A 17,258-nucleotide genomic window follows, 5' to 3' on the forward strand; every position below is an offset into this window, starting at 1 on the left:
CAATATATTTACATGTAACTACGAGGACAGTAATAAGTGTCTATGCAATCATGATCAACGTAATCTCCGTATTCTCTTAAGTAATACTCAAGTAATCACGCACATCCTCATATGGTGGCCTCAATAGTGCGTTTGTCGGCGATGCCGTCTCGATACCCCCTACATTCTTTGCATGTCACCTTTTGCGGAGTATACAATATTTAATATGTTTCTGTAAGATGGCTTTATTTACACGTTTATACCGAAATAATTTCCAACGCTATTGACATTTGTTGACCGCTTTGTTATGCTTCTTGTAGAATAGCTCGATTGTGTGAGGGTTATTGTTTCGACTTAGTTGGTGGCAGTGAGATAGTAGAGGACACTTTCACCAGGGCCCAGATTTGACGCAATGACAGATGTTGCTACACCAAGATCACTATGATCCTCGCCACCAGAACCGCCACCTCCGAGAACCCTGCGCACGCTCCAACCCGGAGCCCCGTTGGGCTGGCCGTTTGCTATTCCCAAGAGTGATAGTGAGATGTTCACCAATTGGACTCCTTGGAGATTTTTATTGAAACCTCCTTGCCCAAGGTCTGGACCGTAGTTGGCTAGAACGACGACGGCGTTCTTGTTGCCTGCGTTGGGCCCAGCAATCCAGGCTTGGAGCTGTTCAGACGCTTGAGACCCAGGATTGGAGGTTCCGAATGGATTCTTGGGCTGCATCGGAAACTGAGCTGTGAAATCAGCAACCGAGAGAAATTCGGGGTCATAAAGCAACTCCCGCCCAAGCGTGTCAAGTTGTGTTAAATCCGAACCGGTGATCAAGTTTGCGCCTGCGCCGACCCAATGAATCGCAACTGTGTACCTCTGGACGTTTGAGAGGCCGGTAAGTGATTGGGCGTTACCCGTGTATACGTTATCCATATCAGGTCGGATCATTATTGGGGTACCTTGGCGCGCAGGGTCTTCTTCTTGTTGGTTAATGAAGCTTCGGTACTGCTCAATTGCTCGCTGGACCGTATTGAATCCCAAGAATTGGCTTGCCTGAGCGTTGTTGATGTCCTGGTCTAGGCGCAAGCCATCTGCATTACCACGCCAAAGGAAGAAGTCTGCTGCTGAATTCCGGTCCAGCTTCCACGAGAGATCTAATCTCATCGGGCGACTGGCTTGTTGGATTGCCTTGTGATACGCCACAGCAGCTAGAGAGTTATTGGCGGGCAGATCTTCGTTGGCCTGGGGGCTTCCAGGAGTCATGAAATCAAGCTTGATGTAATCCACTCCCCTATTGCATCGTGTTAGCGGCATCTAAAGACTGACTTTGAGATCATACATCGCAGCCCAGTTGTTAACCACAGAGTTATGCCATTGTTGAACGCCGTCCTTGCTGAAATCAAATGTCTGCCTTAGATTGTAACTCGGCTGGCTCGTGTCAAACAACGTCCCCAGCTTGATGTTAGTTCCTTGAACAGTAACGCCTGCGTCGGCCGACAATGCTCCTGGAAGTGCATATATACCGAGCAGCTTTCCTTGCGAGTGCAGCCGATTGGCCAATGCTGTCAAGTTTGGGAATACAGAAGTGTCTGGCACAAGACGACCAAACTGATCGCCTCCGTTTCCCGACCAGCCCGAGTCTATACTGCACAAGGTGTATCCTGCAGTGGCATTCAAAAGATCGCATTGAGTTTGCACATTGGCTTGATTGAGAGTGAACGTGTTGCCTCCTCGGGCTTGCATGCCAAAAGAGTTCCATCCGCGAGGAGGCGCATTGAACCCGTTAGCACTTGTTCCGTAGAAAGGAATGAAGAGTTGGCTCGTGGCTGTTGTTGCTGTCGCCAGTATCAGCGGAACTGCGATGAGCGAAGGGGTGTGTTTGTCCCGCATTTTGTTGGTTCTTCTGCCTGCTGTGGAAATGTATAATGGTTATCTGTGCAAGTGCCCGCATCAATAACGAGGGGAAACGGCCTTAATATATCGCATCACCGGTCTTTTGTAGACTAAAAGTGGCACATGGTGTCTCGGAACTCCGGTCAATAGCATAAGGGGTTATATTCGGTGCAAGACAAATAAGACAAATAATACTAGTGTAAGACGGCTGAAATGGCAGAGATCTGCCTTCGTATGATGCTTGGCTTAGTTAACAGCTTCCTTTTGGAGATTAGGGATGATGGTGCCTACTGTTTCAATTACATAGACTCGATCTGGCAGTTTAATGGTTGATTCGTGTATGTGGGCTTTTCTGTTACCTCCCTTTTCAAGTTGCCAAGCGTCAGCGTTCTACGATCAGTTGATACGGTATCGCGCTTCTCTAGCTCACTAGCTTCTTTACTGTGTGGAATGATTTGATGAGCACCTTAAGGAGAATTGGTTAGGCCTATGAGGTGGAACATGGCCCTTCTTAGGTTTGCAGATGTTGCTAGACTATAGATATTGTAAAGGTTGTAGACTAGATGTATTTTTTATAGTATTTACTATGAGAAATATATTTTTCGCTTATGTCTGTTTGCATACTCTTGTGTATCTTTTTTTTTAGCGGCCTGAAGTATTAGCAGGCCTTTTCCAGTAACCTGAGGTAATAGCAAGTCTTTCCTTTGCTGACATTTCCTCGTTCTCCTTCATCTCTATTATTAACTGCCGGCCCGAGGCCTTCAAAATGTCAGTTAATTAGCAAGCGCATATACAATCAGCGATATTATAACACCAATACCCCACTAGATCTCACCGCATATGACACGCTCCACTAGCTGACGCTGCTATACTGGAGGGAGTTTCGCAGACTTAGCGGATTGACCGGATGGATGGCTTGGATCGTTGATGGGCGCGGGCTGGAAGCAAAATTAAACGAATCAATACTCCATACTTGTCTCGCTTTCGGAAGGCTGGTTGTCCTTCAAACCATTCATCTTACTCATTGCACTTCTACTTACCACTTGATTACAGAGATCCAATTTTTGACACAACACGCCATGGGATCTAGAACTTATATAATACGTTTTGATACACATCACCCATGAAGAATCATTACATACGATAACTCTGCCAAGCGGAGGACAGAAAACCGAGACCGAGACGATTTCGAGCACACACAAGTTGAACCATACAGTACAAAGGACATACCTGCTATATCTACATTTCTCTAGTGACTGCTACTATATGTCATTTCTCTAGTAGTTGCTATTATATCTATATTTATTTAGTAACTACTACTTTATTTATGTATTAAAATCCAGGTGTTAGCTGAATTGGCATTCTCCTACAAAAGCACTCCTCGGTGAGTTGAGTACTGAGCCGGTGCTCAAATTACTGAATGTATGTGCGTATTCATTTTGCGGTTTCGCTTTTTCTGACCCTTGCTTGTCTGCATAGTCATGTCGGAATAACTTATATCGAATTGCCAATGAACCAAATATAGAGTACTCTTTGACGATCGACATGTGCTATGCATCTCCTTCTGTATTGGTGCGCTATACGTTCTGCATACTTCGCCACCTCAATTGGAGTTGATCGATTTGGAGAGACTTTAATCCGCTTCATTACGCCGCATGATGGATATATCAAGGATACATTATAGCTTTAAGTGGGTATCTCATTAAAGATCAGAAGACCGTGAAAGGCATACTATAGATGGATGGATGCTGACTGTGAAAGGTCTGAGCTCTCTTCTCATTTTTTAATGCCACTCTCCCTTTGATTCTTGGCCATCCCGTTTTCTAACATACAGATCTCCATATCTATACTGGCCTATTGTTTCTCTGTTTCCAATAGTTCATCGCTTGCTTGTGGCGACTTCCCTGCTCGATCGGTATCAGTCTCGTCAGGATTGTGGCTACGAACGACAAGATAAGTTGGAACAACCGCCAATCCTACAAAAAAAGTGCCAAGTTAGAAATTTGTCGTGCTTTTCTCAAGTTCAGACATCAGTTAGCTTGACGTACCAAGAAGAATTGTGTTTACAGCCAGCGGCACTCGTCCCCCATACCAGTTCTTCGTATTGAGTCCATATGACACAGCCTGGGCAAAGCTCTCCTGGCCACGCAAAATACCCGTCAATCGAGTGAGCTCTGACACGTTATCTGTCATGGTAGCTACAAGATAGTATAGCCAGCTCTGGGCCGCCTGCTGTGAAAAGCTCCACAGGAAGAGAACAAAGAAGCCTTTGACAAAGCCAGGGGTACTCCAATCCAACAAGGGGGGATTGGAAGTGTATTGTTCCGATACTACCCAGCCATAGACCCATGAGAGAATATGAGTAGCAACGACATAATAGTACCCATATTCCAATCGCTTTCTAACAGAGAAACGAGTCCAGTCAAGCCACAGACTGAGGATCTGTGAAGAAAAGAGCGTCGCGAAGTTGCTGACAAACCCTATGAGCGCCCTTCCTCTCAAACTAAAATAATATGCTTGAAAGTTGCCGCTGTACTGGTTGAAATAGGCAGCCCAGAATATGGGAAGGAGGAGAAGGACATTGCGCTTTTTGGAGGTGTTATACAAAGCCTTGAACTCAGCGATTATCGACTTTTCCCCCATGACGATAACTCGCGACCCATCACTTCTCTGAACCTTCTCCGGCGGCGACAGAGCCAAAGCAAGGGGAGCCGCTAGGCACTGCAGGACGATGAAGACAATATAGGTAACATAACCGACCTTTCCCTTGTGTGAGGTCTTCACATTAAGACCCAGCACAATGGCGCCACCAACAATTGGTCCAAGTGTTCTAAACCATACCCAGATGTTGAGATATGTGGCACGCTTGGTAGGCTCTGGGTATCCAAGAGCGATGGCTCCCTCGCTCGCCCAAAAGAGACCGGCAGATATACCACAGGCGACGGCACCGACGAAGACAAACCATTCATTGCCAAAACGGTTGTTAGTATAGAGTGCAGCCGAATAAAGTGGGTAGCCGATGGCGCCGAGTAAGAGGGTATATGAGAGTCCGATTGTATTGGCAATTGGCCCCCCAAACAAACAAAAGAAGCCCATTAATCCGAACACTAAGGCATTACCACCGTTGATGAGATACGGCGATTCAGCTCCTCCAGCGCCTATTGAGGTGAAGCATTAGATGGGGTTGTCCGTGGGGTGGGTTTTCCTCCGAGTTGGATCACGAAGGGTGGATCCAACGGGTACCAAAACACAACACCAAAAAGAGAATTAGAGTGGTATAAATGCGTACCTAGAGAATTCATGGCATTCCAGAGACCTGGAGCTAGAAAGCCAACTCCTCCAATCACGAAAGCGTTGAATAGCGTACTGCGGTACCATTGCGGCTTCTGGGTCGACAGAGGGGTAACGTGCTCTTCGGAGCCGTTTTTGGCGATGTCAGCCTCTATATCAGCCATGGTACTGTGCTATTTTGCAGCAGCTTGGATTTCTGTTGAGTAAAATGCATACGATTTGGATCTCGTGTGAGGGGGTTGATCTTCTATTTAAGTGCTGTGTTCTATCTACAATATGGGGCCATTTTAGCAGGACAAAGCGACATGCGCTTCAGATACAGGGAACATAATGAACATAATCAAGGAACGAATTGCCTATTCTTGGGCTTTCAGTATATAAATTTGCGAAATGCTCATTCTTTTTGAAAATGGCGTGAGAAGACAATGTGGATCCATCAACCAATAAAGTACCGGCATCATGATTCGTGTAAACACAATAAATGGAGTTTTTCATCTAAAGAACAAGAAGTGCCGCGCATCTTACCGCTTTTCGACGGCATTAGTACCGTTCAGTGAGCATTTCTATGACGAAGATGATGGATATTCACATGGGGCTCGCGGCTGGCTAAAAGGCGACCGATAACAACACAATTAGCCAATATATCGCCCCAATGGACGCAAGGCTGCTGCATTTACTGGAAGTGACTTTTATCGCTGGAGACCAAACGTTGAGTTGACTGAAGGATGAAAGAGGAGGCAATACGCCGATACATTTTCTGAATGCTTCCTATTCGGTCTTGTGCAACGTCGGGTCGCTTCATGGTACATATAATCTGGGGCTTAATCCCGCCTCGCGCTGGCTCTTTCCTTCAGCAACTCTTTGGTTGTGTCGTTTGTAGACAACGAGTTGCACTATGGCACTGGCGATTCCTATTGAGACCATAATGATCATGATGCGCAAGCCCTTTGAATAGCTGGAACATGTTACGGTTAGCTTTTTTCTCACTGTATTTGCGCCAAAAAAGGTCATTCTGTCTTCACAATGATTCAACTCACAGCGGCTTATCATCTGCTTGAAAGTATTGTGCTCCGGCCATAAGACCACTAATAGCAGACATGACCCACATGCTGCGATATATCAACATCAACAAATGTCTCGTTGGAAGGGCATGGCGTGAATAACTTACGCGATGCTAATGCTCCTCTCTCTGGGGTCGTTGCAGTTAAGTTGAACCCAGGAATTGTGAACGGGATGGTAGCCAACGGCGAAGCTGTTAACAGCCGTCCACAAACCCCATCGTGACCACTTGCCTACATGAGGCTGAAGTGAGCGAGCTACAATCAATGTGATTAAGTAGCATGTCTGAGCTGCAATCACAGAAGCACCTCGCTGATTGGTGCGGTCGCTTAGAAACGCAAACATGAAAACAACAGCGAGGGCAAGAAATGCGCCGACTGCAGCTAGAGCATTTGCCCTTGTTCTGTCAAAGCCTAACGACCTGATGAGATATACCGCGAGTTAGAACAAGCATAAGGATTTAACGCCATTCAGTGACAAAAACGTACATGATGATTGATGGAGTATATGTGGTCAAAGGACTCCAAGTTGAGAAGACAACGAAGGTCGAGACGAAATGTGGCCACCGGCGGTAGTGAGATACTGTGCCCCACACAACTGAGAGAGGAATCTTTCTGAGACCCTGTCCGCTTCGATCCTCTTCGCCATCTTTTTCAAGACGCTTTAGCAGTATCTTTGATTCAGACTCTGAGAATCTAATTAATCCTGAGCTTAATAGAGGCTTTGGATGAGAGGGCGACCCTGGAAGGAAAACCAAGAGGACTATGGAAACACAGATTGTAAAAAGACCCTCAACTAAACACTGGCATTAGTCATTAATAAGCAGAAAATAGAATGGATGAAAGAGACGCCAAGGTCAGGAGAGTTTCCATTTGTCTTACGTAGAAAGAGCCATTGCCATCCTCGGAGGCCCCGGTGACCATCCAGCAGCAAAATACCTGAAGCCAGTAGAGGGCTAATTGCGTTACCCCCAAACATGCCGAAGAAGAAGATGGCTACTCTTTTTGCTAGCTCTCGCCTGTTGTACCAGGTCGACAAGGTATAACATGCTCCAGGAATGTAGCCGGCTTCAGCAAATCCGAGAAGAAGGCGAGTAGCGAGAAATCCTCCTCGATTTTTGATAAATACTTGCATGATTGCGATGAAACCAAATGCAAATACTTGGGCAGATATCCACTTGCGTGGGCCGACACGCTGGAGTGCCATATTGCATGGAATCTCAAAATTGGTATAAAGTCCAGCCGAATAAATAGGGTAGCCGATGGCGCCGAGGAAAAGCGTATACGAGAGTCTGATTGTATTGGCAATTGGCCCCCCAAACAGACATAAGAAGCCCATTAATTATATTTTTATTGCTATGGGACGAAGATGTAACTACTTTAGCCTCAGACACACTGCCCATCTTACTTTGGATGCTTCATTCTACGATGATATGACAGGGCAGCCGGGGTTTTAAACGATTTGTCACAATCGTTGCAACGCACGCGTTCCACGACAACACCTTCCTCTAGATGATTATACTTGCGGTGGTCGTTGAGTCCCCATTTGTCTTTAAACGATTTATCACAATCGTTGCATTGGAAGGGTTTGCGTTCGACGACAGCACCATCCTCTGGATGCTCATGCATGCGGTGCTGCTCGAGACGATACTTGCCACTATACGATTTGTCGCAATCGTTGCATTGGAAGCGTTCAGGGACAACACCATCCTCCGGATGCTCTCGCTTTCGGTGATGTGCGAGGGCTTCCGCGTGACTATACGATTTGTCACAATCGCTGCATTGGAAGCGTTCAGGGACAACACCATCCTCCGGATGATGAAGCCTGCGGTGCTGGTCGAGATTCCTCCTGGATTTATATGATTTGTGACAATCCTTGCATTTGAAGCCACTTATCTCTTCATCATCCTCCGGATGATTCTCCCTCCGGTGCTTGTTGAGTACAAACTGATGTTTGAACGATTTGTCACAGTCGCTGCATTTGTAGGGCCTTTCCTCACTATGGCTTTCTTCATGCGTCCTCAACTGGGACCTGCTTTTCCGTTCTAGACCACATGTGCTGCATATCCAGGGTGGTCCTTCCAAATCCACCTCTTCTTCCTCTTCCAATGCGCTCGCTTCTACCAATTCCTTGTCTTTCCGGTTCGACATGGAAAGCCTTTCAATGCCATGGAGTCGCTTTTCATGTGTCTGTAAGTTGTTTAAACTCTGGAACTTGTTGCCGCACTCGGAGCAGACAAAGCGTGGTGAATCTGTGTGTATCCCAGATGCTGTATGGACGCGAAGCTCCGACGGTAGTTTAAAGACTTTGCCACAATCCTTGCATGTTACACTATTCCAGTATGCTGTGGCTCCGAGATCTTGATCTTCAATGTTGCCATTATGTAGTTGATCAAGACCGCTATCGTCGTGCTCAAGTCGACAGTGCTCTACAAGGGACCCAGCAGTATCGAAATTTGCTGTACAGTATTCGCACTTGAACATTGAGAAGGCCAAGTTGCCGTCGGGGCCATATATCCAGGGTGTAATCGGCATCAGAGGTATACTAAAGGCAGGTGATGGGGGAATTGGCGTAATTGTCTCATCTGATGTGCCCTTCCACATCGCGTTACCAAGCGACAGGTCAACTCGCCAGTAACTGTGCCACAGAGGGACCCTGCGTAAAAGACCCCGAGCTAAGGTCCAATCCGAAGTCGCATATTTTTTCATGGCCTTATTGGTCATCCAGGTATCAATGGTGACCGTGCATATATCTAGGTCAATATGCACCAAGGGATCAAACTTCTCGCCGTTAGCTGGCTGGATAATTCCACATTTCATCGCAATTCCATGGTCTTGCAATTTACACAGAGATCCCTTGAAAGCGTGGCCCATCCAAGGCACAATCGGAAACCCCCATCTGTCAAGCATACTGTAAAAAAGGATTTCATCCCGGCTTGCCTTAGGTCTTTCCGCTTTCGTCTGCTGAATTCGCCGACTGAAGTGCGCCACTATCCAGTATATCAAAGTTGTCGGGTTGAGAGCAGACTCCCCCAGGTTGGCCTTAATCGCATGCTTATTGCATTCTGGAAGCATCTTGACCATTCTTTTGCTAACTATAAACATAGACTTCCAGCTCCATTTTAATGCCTGTGCTTCAGGCCTCGATAGCATATGGAAAGGGTACAGGACCCGGCCATTTCCGTCAGGTGCAGGGACGGTGAGATAATACTCAAACTCCTGGTGTGATAGGCCATGCTGTTCTGCAACCTTGGAGAGCGTCTCGTAGAAATCCGGACGACTCGCTGCCTTCTAGGTATCGTTATGCCAGTCCGGACGCCATGTAGTGTCTTCATTTTTTTCCCTTAGATAAAAGAAGTCCCCTTCTCCACATTTATCCAATGCATTGGCGATGTCACTGGTTTTTGTACCCGTTCGAATGGCTTCGAGGACTTGTTCTTGTTTTTCCGAAGCCCAAGGTGTCCATTTGTCGAGTTGATCTTTGTGTCCAAGACGAAGATCATACATGCTCGCCATAACGCTTTCGTTTGAAACAGCGTTGAATGCCCACGCCAGTTTCCCTTTGCGTTGCTCAAATTCAATGTCGGCATCAATAACATCTAGCCAATTCGCAACAAGAGGCAACAAAATTGGCGTGTTCTTCCCCTTGGCCCAATTCAGGCCTGTCGATATTGCACATATATTATGAGCTGTATGGTACGCAATTCGCCCATTGCGTATGGCGTATGGATAAATGGCCTCCATAGATAGACTTTGTGGTCCAGATGTCCATGACAGCTCGACCCCCGTGTAGTCGCATAGGCGCGTAACCTTGGTATCCTTTGCGTCATATACACTCAAGGATTGTATAAGCTTCTGTCGGGTCGCTTTGATCTCTGCCTTATGAACTTCGGGATCGGCGATTATGATCTTTCTATCTGTCGCACCCCAGTTACTGGTGGTCTTGGTAGCAATTGCTTTCAAGGCCATTTTCTTGGGTGCCCAACGAACATGGACTGCTGGCTGCATTGGCTGGGGCCCAATTCGTGTGAGGCCATCCTTATCAACGTACGGGACTAGGACGATGTCTTGGTTTCCATGAGCGGGCCCCACCCCCAAGTCGTCGGATGTGTCATCAGACTCTTCTTCCGATTCGTCGGTTGGGCCCTCGTAATCGCTGTCTTTGGCGTTGACGTCAACCTTGGAGCGGCCCGAGCGAAGGTTGATTGATGAACCGGGCCTTTGAGCGATCTTCGACTTGGGAGATGCACTGTAGAGATCAGGCTCTTCGTCTTCCTCCTCGCTGTCCCGGGTCGACTCTTTTGTCAGGGAGTAATCGACCTTGGGCTGGTCAGATAGACGACTTGAACGCCTCTGGACAGTGGCTGGCGTTTCGAGAGTGACTACGACACGCCTTTTTGGTGCGGGCGTGTCCAGCAGTGCATCCAGTTCCGGCAAGTCGCGCTTCGGAGGAGCCGCAATAACAGGTGGGGTCCGGGTGGCTGGTGCGGGGGCCCGTGTTTGCCGTCTTGTCTGCCTTCCTGGGAGCCTCAAAGCTATAAGTCGTTAGTATCCATGTAGCAATGGTCCGAAAATGATAAACATACCATTTGGATTGGAGACACCAATCATACTGCCGGTTAAAGTGATGGATGCCCGGCGATCTGCTTCGAATTGAGCTTGTAGCTCAGCATGTTCATCGCCGACGGGGAACTGTTCCCAGAGCGCCTTGGAGACAGCCCGACGAACTGTTGACCAACCCCTGTTCGAATTAGTTTCTGTGTATTATGGAACAGCGAACGGCAACTTACGTTGATTTGACAAGCCGGAGGAGTTCGATTTGGGCGTCCAGACCAGTTTTTGAATCCACCGCCTTGATCACGGCGTGGTATTCCATCTTCGTTTCCAACTCTTGCCTTGCAGACCTCGTACGGGCTTCTGCGATTTGTTGAGCAAGATTGTCGTATTCGTAACTGGCAGAAACGCAGGAGCTCATGCTCTCCCTGATGCTCTTACAGCAGGCAGGGATGCCTTCTTCCGTCTCAAGTGAGGACATTGTGACGATTGGATCTATCATTTATTAGCATAATACCAAAGACAGTGAGACGACGCGAACTTACCGAAGAAAGGACGAAAAAATGAATGCCGTCTCTTACGAGGACGGACAAAAACACCAAACAGGAAATGACCGACTCTTACGAGGCCGGTTCAAACCACCACCAGAAAAAAAACACCGTCTCTTACGAGGACGGGTTGATCAAACCACCACCACAAAGAACACCGTCTCTTACGAGGACGGGTCTATACCACCACCACAAAGAACACCGTCTCTTACGAGGACGGGTCTAAACCACCACCACACAGAACACCGTCTCTTACGAGGACGGGCCTAAACCACCACCAGAAAGAACACCGTCTCTTACGAGGACGGGTCGATCAAACTCCACACAAAGACCGTCTCTTACGAGGACGGGCAAGGTACCTAAAACCGCACGGAAAAAAACCGACTCTTACGAGGCCGGTACTCCAGCAGTAAAAACGCGAAGGCAGAATTCGGCAATTGACGACCGAAAAGATGGAGGAGAGCGCGATTGACGGACGCTATCAGTGGTATAAAGACGAAGACTTGTTTGGCGCATTACAGAGACATCATACAGACACAATCTTGGACACACGAGAACATTTTTCATTAATCTATGGGCCCTTGAGCGGTAAGTCCGCTCCTTCCTCCTCTATCTATCTCGCCATCCATTCTGCCGGATTCACTATCGATACGGGCCTTGGTACAGTTGTACTCGTTCATTTTGGCTACCAGCATAGTCGAATCATTGTGGGAAAAGAAAAAAAAAAGACTTCTCGTCGCATTCCTGTTTTAAATCCTTCTAGTTTGTATATGCTAATGGATCGCTGGCGGTGGAGTGGTTGACTCTGTCGCGGATTTCGTTGGATGCATGGTCGGACTGTTGCGCCAGTAGACAAACTTGCATCAGGGAAGCCGACACGCATGGCTTGTAATCATTAGGGATGGCGAATCATCTATTGCGCGGCGCTCACTAATTGGCGGTCCCAAAGTCAGTATTAGGAATTGCAAACCATCGGGCCATGACCAACCTTCACAGAGTGACAGGACATAACGGGATTGGTGGCATTCTGAGTATTACTGCATCTCATCTCGGCGCTTGGCTGCTGTCGATTACTTGGGGATTCACAGTCGGGGCTGCGGCCAAGGAGCAGAGCAATCAGCTTTCAGTCCGTGTGTAGAGAACGACGGAACGGTCGTCGCTGTCGGCATTTCAAGAGCTGTGCTCCATCTACTGCGGCATGCGTCATCTGCGGTATTCTGCTGTAATCTCGAGCGCTTCGATGGCCGAGTTCTCAAATTCTTCCAGCTACATTGTCATGTTCAAGCTCGGAAGGGGAAGAGGCCGCGTCTCTCTCTAGACCGCCACCGCTGGCGTATCATTATCACGATGTTGAATGAATGATCCCCATAGTCTTCAGAAAAAAAGGTGCAGACACGGCACGAATTTTTGCAACCCAGCAAAACGCACAGCGATTCTATGTCCTACCAGATACTGACAGGTGTTGACATAAGCCCACAACTGACCCAGCAGTGCCAACTGGGGCGAAACCCTCAATAGTACTCCGTATATTTAGACATACACGGTTCAAAATAGCCATCTGGGATTCCTTTCGGTGTCATCTGCTGCTGAACAGCTACAGTATTCCTCTATTCTCTGGTCTTGCAATGCAAGCGGCGATATCTCGTAGTCTGGGCTACTAGGAGAGCGGTAAAGGCTCAATACAACACCACACCACGCTCGCAGCACTTGGCCATTGGCAAATAGCACTTCTCTCCCCGGTTAGGCCGCGTTGGAACTTTTCTTCATGGTTATAAAACCCTGACGCCTCTATTGATATTCAAGCTGTCTACACGTAATCTCCTTCTCTCAGTGAGTATACTGTCGATAACGCGATGTCCCAAAGCCTAGGTATCGACAGAAAGGTGCGTGCTTCAGGCTTGCTACCACCTCAGTGGACATTACCTCGGTTCTGCCTCCTATTTATCTACCAACCCCAGCTGTTGGTACAGCCGTTGTTTACCTCCTGCATATCTTCTCGTTCATTGACGAGCATCTTCTGGTCCCAGGGGCTCTCGAAATGTCGGATCAATGTTTTTTCGGGGCCGGCTTGCTTGCCTCTTCACATGATGGCCCGTGAAGCCACCATCACGCAAAATGCAAACGCGGCCGGTCTTCCTCCTCCATCCCTACGGCATTCTATGTATCACTTATCGCTAAAGTTACCGCCTTCTTTTCAACATCGATCAGCTCCTTAAATCCCCAGCTATTACCACTCGAATGAAGACTCTCATGTCCGGCTCTTCTCAAAGCGTCGCCGCGTACCCTTGGCGAAAGATCTACCATCGCGTCCCCGATTTTGCGGCGCCACTCAATTACTTGCACAACCCATTCTTCCCTAGCGAGTCATTAGCTGAAAGGGGATCGGTGCTGGCTTCTGAGCACACATGTGATTGCGATCCGTCATTGTCTTCTGCACCGAAGCAGTCATGCCAACATGCCAACTTGAGAACATACCACGACGCCGTCCAGTGAAAGCTACGTCAACGCGATTCGCGCCCACTAGAGCCATGCCAAGGGCATCCTTCACCTTTTACCCTTCCAATGACTTCTTCGCCACTGGCATCGACAACCGAACGATCAAAACCTCTCCCTTTATTCAACCAGCGCCCAATGCGCCCAATGCGACTATGCATGGCATTATATGACCAACTACCTTGTCCCGACGCTACCGAGTTCCCCTTGGGTCACAGGCGCAGTAGGAACCTCCATCCCACGGATGCATTCCGCGGTGGTCATGCATCTTGCTGTGTCTCCTCAAAACGAAACTAAGTTTCCAGCCCATCCTTCGTTGGATTCTGACGCTCTCTTCCCTTCTTAACTTACTATTATCGAGACTGACTTGACGAATCACGTACTAGGAAAACGAAGAGTATGCTATTCGCTTGCATCGCGGCTTGCAGGCCGCTATGTCGGGTCCGAGACCAATATCGCATGTGGCCGTCATCCTACTGTGTTCGGTTTCTCACGAAATGCAGGCTTCGTAGCCATCAAGAGTTGCCAAAGCGGAGATATTGGCTCACCTATGGTTCGTTCCGTTTGTCATTAAACTCTTATTCGTCGCCACCCAGCAACATTTATAATATACATGGGTAATACAATAGTTTGTCTTCAGAAGATGCAACTCCAACAAATCTCCCTTTCCCTCGTTCCGCCACTACCCAATACACCACATGCATGTATTTTGACGTTTGGCAAGCAGTCAAATTGTTTCCTATTTGAGCTTTTTCTCGCGTTGATATATCATCTTCATAGTCAACTCTCCAAGATGGAGCGTCACACAATCATTGTTACAATCATTGCTAAATGCGTGGGACGCAATGGAAATGCCTACATGTACCTTACACAATCCATCCTTCGGCTACTACCTTTGTTGAAACGGGCAGCAACGAGCAGGATAATCTGCGAAACGTGATCAAGTCTGTTTTATATATGCTACCCACCTAGTAGTTCCCATGTTCGATGTACATATAGCGTGTAACTTAGCTAGAGTCTAGGCTAGGCTACGCGAATCAAGGTAACAAATATTGCGGTCGATTTCTCGAAATCAGGGCACCGATAGATGGAATATATTAGCACACAAGAAAACAGGCTTGTTCCATGACAGCATATTTATAGCGCGTACTAAACTAAGATGTCTTTTGTTCACCTATTCTCAGCTATGAGCATGTCCCTCGGTAGAGTGTCCTGAAGGAGACGTGCCAGACGATGCGTGAGGACATCCCCCATAGGGAGGATCCCTGATAGGTCCCAGCTCGCTTCACAAAGACACTTTTAGAGCACCTACGAGATAACTATGAATTATTTGTCATGTCCATTATTATTGTATTTGCAATAACTGCTCTCTTGTTCTTGATCTTTTTATCACATGCGTGATCACCCTTGGAGGTGGACTTGCGGTAACTCTTGATTGTTCTACCCTGACATGCCCGTCTGTCGAAGGCCATGTTTTGTCGTATTACGCAATGCCCTTGAATGCAACCCAGCCATTCAACCTCATTGAAGATTCCCGCTGAAGCGGGAGTTATGTACTGGGAGCCCGACCGCCAATTTGTTTATGAACCTAAAAATTCTGGTGTCAAGCCGAAACGTCAGTCGAAGTCTCTCTCCCACTGGGAGCTTGTAATATCTCTGAACAACTGACTAGTATAATGTGCCCTCACTTACTCCTATAGTAGTCCTCCTTTGCCCTTGTTGTTCCTCGTTGAAGAAACTTGGAGCGTGAAGGTAAGCCATGCTTTCACTTTGTGAGACTCTTTGTAGACATCGCTGCATTATTCGTTACCAAATATAGGCCAAGTCAAGAAGCCCAAATTGTAGCTCCGTCAAAAGAATTGAATGAAAACCCTTACTTAGGCTTGTCCATTCGACTTCCCTCTATAGCCACACCAGGCGGGTCACTGAGCCTTTCCCATCGCTCTTCAGGCTTTTTCGTACAATGTGCTATCGGCATAGCAGCTACAGAGTCGGGTACCAAATTGAAGTCGGCACTATTCGAATACGCATGGCCGTCACAATCTCATAAATTCCCCCAAATTTCCCCTTCACGGCGAAGTTCGGCGTCAGCGGCGACTGCCAACTCAGCGCCGCAGACGTGGCCAGTCGCAGAATTCGGGTCGCATTTCTTGGGTCATCTGCCTTCCTATTATTAGCAACCGACAATTGAGCGTTTGAGGTAAAATGATGATACCTCAAGATGCGAGCAATAAATGCTGGGTAGCCATCCCCATCTCACATACCACACAGGGCGTCGCCCACATAGAGCCAAGCCAAACAATCTTAAAAGACATTCAGCTCCCAACTTAAAATTTTGACGATTTTTGTCTTCTCCCGTCAAATAATGCAGACGTCGCGTGGCAATTATTGCCACCTCAAGTAAGAGTCGTAGCCTCACGGTACCGCATCCCACCTCAGATCACCAACTCCAACAAATGACCATTTTTGCTTGATACCAGAGTAGGTAGCTATAGTTCATAAGGATGGCGGAGGATCTCCTCCATAGAGGCATTGGTCCAATATAAACGCGATTGGGAGTCTCCATTTCGTCTTTGTTTTGCGAGCGTATGATAAGAAGCTTTCGGCCCATGTACATGCAACTGCCTTCTATGTTTCTGTCATCACATTGTTGCGCAGCCAAAGCCTTATGGTCCGTCCATCATAGGAGAAATGAACGCATATTCTGTTGACCTGTGACTGACCCTTGACAGACCCATGATATCCTTTACGTAACACGGCGCCCTACTATGGTATTAGGACAATTAATCGGTACGTAGCCATTGTTTACTCCTTATAAGCTAGGTATGTCTATGCCATCTTGGTAGCCATCATGATGTTTATAGATGCAATAAGAGTTCAAAGTTGTTACACCACAAGTAAATCAAGTTCCATACATTCGAGAAGATTGTCTTTGATAGCGGCCGCTTCATTCAATTATATGTAGCATGCGTCAAGCACTCGAAGTCGGCGACTCTGGACTAACTTGGCAACATGTGTCGGCGATTCAAATGTCGTCGCTATCTCTAGCACTAACATCCAATGCTGTTCACACCCTGCTATCTGCACTGTGAAGTCATTACAAGTGACTTCATGATAGTCTTCTTCTATGTGCACAAGACACCGTCCAATCATGCACAACTCTGATCTCACCTTTCAATGACTACATAGACAGAAATCTCGATAAGCTACACAAATTGATCTTTCAAGTGACATTTGATGGATAACAGGACCGTCACCTGAGCAGCCAAGTCGCAACTGATCTCGCATTCCAGAAAGAACCTACACAACCCAGGCTGTAGTTCGGCATTTCCGGCCAAAGAGCCTCTGTTGCATCAAGGCTCATTCATTCTTTTCACTCAACAGAAAGGGAGCAAAAAGTGAACGGCATATGCATCAATTACTCCACACCCACTTCATTGCCCAA

At 47.4% G+C, this 17,258-nt stretch overlaps 4 protein-coding genes across 4 annotated transcripts; all 4 read right to left on the reverse strand.

The window, feature by feature from the left end:
* Nucleotides 1-221: 221 nt before the first annotated feature.
* On the reverse strand, nt 222-2,002 carry V8C40DRAFT_257516 (glycoside hydrolase family 27 protein). Its single transcript, XM_083218513.1, has 2 exons — nt 1,316-2,002; nt 222-1,267 (listed from the first exon to the last, which is right to left on the reverse strand). Exons 1-2 carry the CDS (start codon nt 1,864-1,866, stop codon nt 334-336), a joined length of 1,485 nt encoding a protein of 494 aa, XP_083067871.1. The 5' UTR covers nt 1,867-2,002; the 3' UTR covers nt 222-333.
* A 1,586-nt stretch (nt 2,003-3,588) lies between these two features.
* V8C40DRAFT_257518 (uncharacterized protein) lies at nt 3,589-5,359 on the reverse strand. Its single transcript, XM_083218514.1, has 3 exons — nt 5,159-5,359; nt 3,918-5,027; nt 3,589-3,845 (listed from the first exon to the last, which is right to left on the reverse strand). Exons 1-3 carry the CDS (start codon nt 5,322-5,324, stop codon nt 3,724-3,726), a joined length of 1,398 nt encoding a protein of 465 aa, XP_083067872.1. The 5' UTR covers nt 5,325-5,359; the 3' UTR covers nt 3,589-3,723.
* Nucleotides 5,360-5,878: 519 nt separating this feature from the next.
* On the reverse strand, nt 5,879-7,425 carry V8C40DRAFT_283763 (MFS general substrate transporter; the record flags this gene model as incomplete). The annotated part of the gene is made up of 5 exons (XM_083222029.1): nt 5,879-6,115; nt 6,198-6,269; nt 6,329-6,640; nt 6,708-7,014; nt 7,101-7,425. 5 exons carry the CDS (start codon nt 7,423-7,425, stop codon nt 5,959-5,961), a joined length of 1,173 nt encoding a protein of 390 aa, XP_083067873.1. The 3' UTR covers nt 5,879-5,958.
* A 112-nt stretch (nt 7,426-7,537) lies between these two features.
* Nucleotides 7,538-11,253, reverse strand: V8C40DRAFT_283765 (uncharacterized protein; the record flags this gene model as incomplete). Its single annotated transcript, XM_083222030.1, has 4 exons — nt 7,538-9,502; nt 9,590-10,753; nt 10,805-10,959; nt 11,009-11,253. The coding sequence occupies 4 exons, from the start codon at nt 11,251-11,253 to the stop codon at nt 7,623-7,625; spliced, it is 3,444 nt and encodes a 1,147-aa protein (XP_083067874.1). The 3' UTR covers nt 7,538-7,622.
* Between the last annotated feature and the right edge of the window lie 6,005 nt (nt 11,254-17,258).

Source organism: Trichoderma camerunense, assembly GCF_050948025.1.
Source record: "Trichoderma camerunense strain CBS 138272 chromosome Unknown V8C40scaffold_25, whole genome shotgun sequence".
NCBI lineage: Eukaryota > Fungi > Ascomycota > Sordariomycetes > Hypocreales > Hypocreaceae > Trichoderma > Trichoderma camerunense.